Raw genomic sequence first — 5,321 nt, forward strand, 5'->3', positions numbered from 1 at the left:
TATTAACATGTTGATACCCAAAAACAAATCAGTGTAACTGCTAGTGTGCACAGAGATGCTATTATTACATGTTGATACCCAACTTCGCAAGAGGTCGTGATTTCATACCACAACCAACAATCCTGACGAAAGCATAATCGTATTTGGTGAATTAAGTTAGTGTTTCATGCTTTTTGAAGGCACTTAACACTTAATGGTATTACGCCGAAAAAAAGTTTATCCTAAAAACTTACCTGGTATTGAACGAGCAGAGGAGAGCTGTTGATATAAAACATTGTGAGAAACGGCTCCGTCTGAAGTAACGTGGTTTTACGAGAAAGAGGAATTTGTTCACTCAAATAATTATTACTTCATCTGAAGCCTTTTGCTTTGCATCTTAAAGCAGACGTGTGGTAATGCAACAAGGGTATTTTTCTTTCATTGCAAATTGGATGACCAAGTGAGCCCAAATGTTCACAGATTTGAGAATACCAGTGCCTTTAACCCTCTTTTTATTCTCACAGTTCATCTACTACGTGTAATTATTACTCATACATTGACGGTTCTTGTTTCTTTTTAAACAATGTATTTTGTTTGTATTTGCCCGGCCATGATGGCGGCACTGTAAACCTTTTTAGGATCATGAATTTCATATATTAAGCTGCTGTCCTCTTTCTTTCTCTCGTTTGCCGTCTCTCTTTCTCATTTTTTTAATTTGTGCGTTTGGGGCGAATGTACTGCGATGGCATCTCTTGCAAATTGAGTTACGGTCTAGTTAGTATTCTCGGTCCCGTAGAGGCTTGGTGTATCCACACTGTCTGAAAATGGTGTATAAGTTAGATAAATATACAGGGACCAATGGGAGTGCGTGCACTGGCCCCAATCATGAGTACAACCGTGACTACTGGTTAATCCATCCACACCAGGACGTGACACGCCTGCGCTCAGACCACACAAAGTGGTGTGTGGAAGGGATACGGGCGAGAAGTTGGCACACTGTTCGCTAAGCCAGACGTGCTGTGAGTATTTCCCTCTCAAGGCACTCTCAAGATATTGGTGAGCTTCAAACCGAAAGCCTGAAATCACCGATCTACTGTTGATGATTTTATGCAGATGACTCGACCACGAATCACAGAGACACAGCCACAGACATGCGCAGTGCAGCCTCCTCCGTTGTCATGCCAAACCCACGCTCGTCCTAAATAGACAACGGTGTCTCTCTGCTACACACGCTGATATCTTGGCTTTGCATTTGGCGGGATTTCAACCCAGCGGTGTATATCAGTGCAACATCTGGCACTGGGTTCTCATATTGTGACTGAGCAGAGGTATCTGTGGGTTCGAGATTGATGTGCAGTGGATGGTGATTTCACATACCATGGAGTCGGCGGTGAACGAAACCGAAGTGAGCTGCTTCAACGTGGATGAGGATGCCGTGGAGTTGCTCATGTACTCACCAGCACAAAAGTGCACCATAACGGTCATCTTGCCAATCGTACTGACTTTTGGTATCCTCAACAATGTCGCCTTTCTTTTTGTGGTTTTCCGAGTGCGGGGCATGAAAACAGTCACCAATGCCTGCCTCGCCAACTTAGCAGTTGCAGATATGATTTTCCTAGTGACAGCAATAGGACAACGCCTGTATACTTACTGTAAGTCACCTATTTATCCAGACGCTACACCCGTTGGTTTGGTCGGGTGTGAGCTGGGAAACCTTACCAAGAGTACGACATATCTTGCGGCACTGTGCTCGGTAACACTTGTGTCTATGGAACGCTATGAAGGTGTCTGCCACCCGCAAAGGAGCCACAACAGAACGGGGAGGAAAACATTTCGATGGTTGATCGTGTTCTCATGGCTTGGTGCTTTCTTCGTTTCGGCAACTTTCATACCAAGTTATCTCAAGTACACGACAACCTGTGTGATATGGCCGGAGCAGTACAGCCACTGGCCGACAACTTGGAGTACGTGCAACCCTTTAGAGTCCTGGTTGACGATTTACAAGCACGTGGTGCAGAGCATACCGTTCATAGTGGCTTTTGTTGTCAATGTGGTGCTCTACGTGAACATAGTGCGCGGGCTCAACGCGTCCGTGAGACGGGGGCGACTGACCAGCCTAAAAGACAAGAATGTCAAACTTCGGAACCAGATAGCCTGGATGCTTATCGTGAATGGGTTGGTGTTTTTCCTGTTGCTGTCTCCATACGAGTGTCTATCTTTAGTAAAGGCGATGACAGCGAGACACAGTGAACCCCCAGCGGTCATGATCGAGGAGATGTTCAAATGCTTGTCGTATGTGAATTCGGCCATTAATCCAGTGATTTATATCTCTATGAGTAGCCGATATAGATCTGCGTTCTGTGCAGCTTTCCTCCCGCCATTCGGTAAGAATAAATTCGGCAAGGCGACAACTGTGTCTCAGAACAGCGCCATATCGAGCCTTTTGGACATTTGCAGGGATTCTCAAGTGTAATAATACACGACAAAACGTATTACACATAGAAACAAACACCTTCACTCGTTCGTTATTAAACCGGGCGACTTTCTTTGTACCCAGTTTTCATACGTTAAATCAACAACACTTTGTGACAAAACTAGTTCGCAAGTCTTGAATACAATTACTGTCAACTTACCGCTTAAAACAAAAGAGAAACGCCTAGACAAACCAACAAGAACTTTGTGTTAATTTAGGAGTTGTTCACACTATGTGTTATTTGTTAAGGTAAGTTTTACACCAATGCACGCTCCACATAGCCGCTTCGTGATGACTTGGTACGGTGCGTTTAATGTTGTGAATAGTGCAACCACAAATGCATACACGTGGGCGATTGGACCATTAGTTTATACAATACAATACAATACACGGATGTAACTACGTCACACTATGTGAAATCAACCGGGGTCAACACTTGATCTGATGGACTTCTACATGGATCGGTTTGACAGGAAAGATACAATTACAGCAACAAGTTCAATCGTTAAACTAGCAACTCTGCCAATATCACAAAGCCCCGTTGTGTTTCACAGCTACAAAGAGTCATCGCACGAGCTTTCATCACATAAACTGTCAATTTGAAGGGACCAAAATCTATTCCGGATCAAAAACTTCACTGGAAAAAGACAATTTCGTCATTTTCTTTCAACCATAAGTTAACTCAATAGCGCGTGCATTTGCATTAAGCAGTTTGATGATGAAAACTATTCAAGAGAAGTGACTGAACTGACAGTAATTTGATGAGGTCCATAAATTTGCGTTTTGTAGATGTACAATAACTCACTGCTGCTTCGAGATGCTCCATGGTCAACAGATATGTGTCTTTAAAATCAAAAGGGTAAAAATTAATAATTACTGGGAAGTTTGTTTTGTTCAGCAACACACAGCAGGGAAAGTAGTTTTGATACAGTTTCTACAACCCGTTTGTGATTTACTATATAGTAAGTGTGATTTCATACGTAGTAATTCCTATATGTAAATATAGTCATTACTATTTTATGTACAAATTACTTGGAAGTAATAAATGAATACAATTATCTGCTTGGGTCGAAACGTCAGGTTATAACTATTTTTGCATTTTGACAACAGGTCATTTTGGTTGGTAAGCAGTTTGCAAGAGCTATACAATTCTATTTTCTCAGAACAAAGTACTTATATTTATAAATGTTTTCATTATTTATTTTCAAAATACCTTTTCCCGCACCAGTGTCACTCAAAAGGTTTCTAAAAAATGAGCACGTCTCAACCTTGAAGATCGGTAATACATTATTTACAGTTTGTCCCCTAGTCATAAATTATATGTTTTTTTAATAATTACCTCACTGTTTCATGTTTGGTGTCAGCACCTTCGACTAATTTTATGGTAACATGTACCGGTTTGAAGTCATGCCGATAATGCATGATAATTAGCAAGGGTGTAAAAATCTCATTTCAATGCACGAGCTGCACTTGGTATTTCTTCCGCCATGGTGTTATCAACAGTAGAGCACAGTTCATAAAGTTGTTTGAGCTAAATGTTTCTTAACAAAGGTTACTGGCCAACAAACCGTTGGTTATAAGCAAAGAAACTGTGACACCCTATACCAAAAATGGACACCTATTGAAAATAATGTTAACACATTATTAGAGGACAATATAAAAATAGCGATTCTGTCGATGTGATCAAGTGTTTTATCTCATCTAAGCCTTTATCTCATCTATTTGGTGACGAAACTAGTTTGGAGTTTGGATTTTGTTGACAAGACGTTCCCGTTTTTGGTATAGGTTTTTACATGTTTGATGTTGTTGTAAACATGGTGCATTTTAATGTAAACTGCAGTGAAGCATTTATATGTGTGATACTCAGTTAGTCATGCGTGTCTTCTCTGCTGGGAGTTACTGCCAGGAATACAAACACAACTGTTAAAGAAATGGGCAAATTTACTCTGCTATTTTGTTATTATAAACGAGCATTTTAGTCCAACTCATTTTCTAATCGACAAATTCATACGTGTCAAATTCGTTGAAATTGACAGGCGTGTTTCACAGAAAACTAAATGTTATCATCGTGGTCCAACATGTGTGCTGATTAAGTCCATCTTTTTTATCTTCATTGCTTTGTTTTATTGCTTGGCAATTCCAAGGAAATTTAATGGACTTGCAATTTGTGTGAATATGGCAACGTAGTAGATGGAAAGTCATTAAGGGAAAGCATTGTTTTCATCGTACTGATTGTGTTTGAGCTTTGTGTACGGTTTATGCTAACACATGTACTGCTCAAATCAAAACTGTCAAGACCGCGTGTTTTTTACGACCAAAATAATCAAGTAGGTTGAAAAACACTCTTCCTAGATTGAAAAGTCCAAGAGATTTGCTCTTGAGTTTCATTATGATTGGATTGTAATTATGATTTGACTAGAACAGACATGTGCGCCTCAGATCTTCAGTTTCAACTCAACCCTGTTTGAGGTAAAAATGAAAAACGAAGAAGGAATTGGTGAGAAATTATTTCTTTCTCTAGTTGATTATACATTAGTATGCACAACTTCACATGTCGTTGAAGTTGCTGAAAACACTATCCTCAAAATCCCAGTTTCCATTGAAGTGCTCTCTCTGATTTTTTGTTGGGGGCATTTTTTTTATGGTTTTTTTATTTATGTATTTTATTATTATTTTTTGTATACTTTTGTTCACTTTTTTATTTTATTTTATTTAATTATTTATACTTTTGTTTATTTTTTATTTTCTTATTAGTTTATCGTTTTTTTTTTTTTTCTGTATTTGATATTTGGTAATTATTTTGTTTATGTTATTTTTATATTTTGGGTGGTAGTTCATTTCAAACGAAGACAGTTTGGGACAGTTTAAT

General features: G+C 39.3%; 1 protein-coding gene across 1 annotated transcript; it reads left to right on the plus strand.

Moving 5' to 3' along the window:
* The first annotated feature begins 983 nt into the window (after window positions 1-983).
* Window positions 984-3,587, plus strand: LOC117293240 (kappa-type opioid receptor-like). The gene has a single exon (XM_033775465.1). It carries the CDS (start codon window positions 1,340-1,342, stop codon window positions 2,450-2,452), a length of 1,113 nt encoding a protein of 370 aa, XP_033631356.1. The 5' UTR covers window positions 984-1,339; the 3' UTR covers window positions 2,453-3,587.
* Window positions 3,588-5,321: the final 1,734 nt, after the last annotated feature.

Source organism: Asterias rubens, chromosome 8, assembly GCF_902459465.1.
Source record: "Asterias rubens chromosome 8, eAstRub1.3, whole genome shotgun sequence".
Classification (NCBI taxonomy): domain Eukaryota; kingdom Metazoa; phylum Echinodermata; class Asteroidea; order Forcipulatida; family Asteriidae; genus Asterias; species Asterias rubens.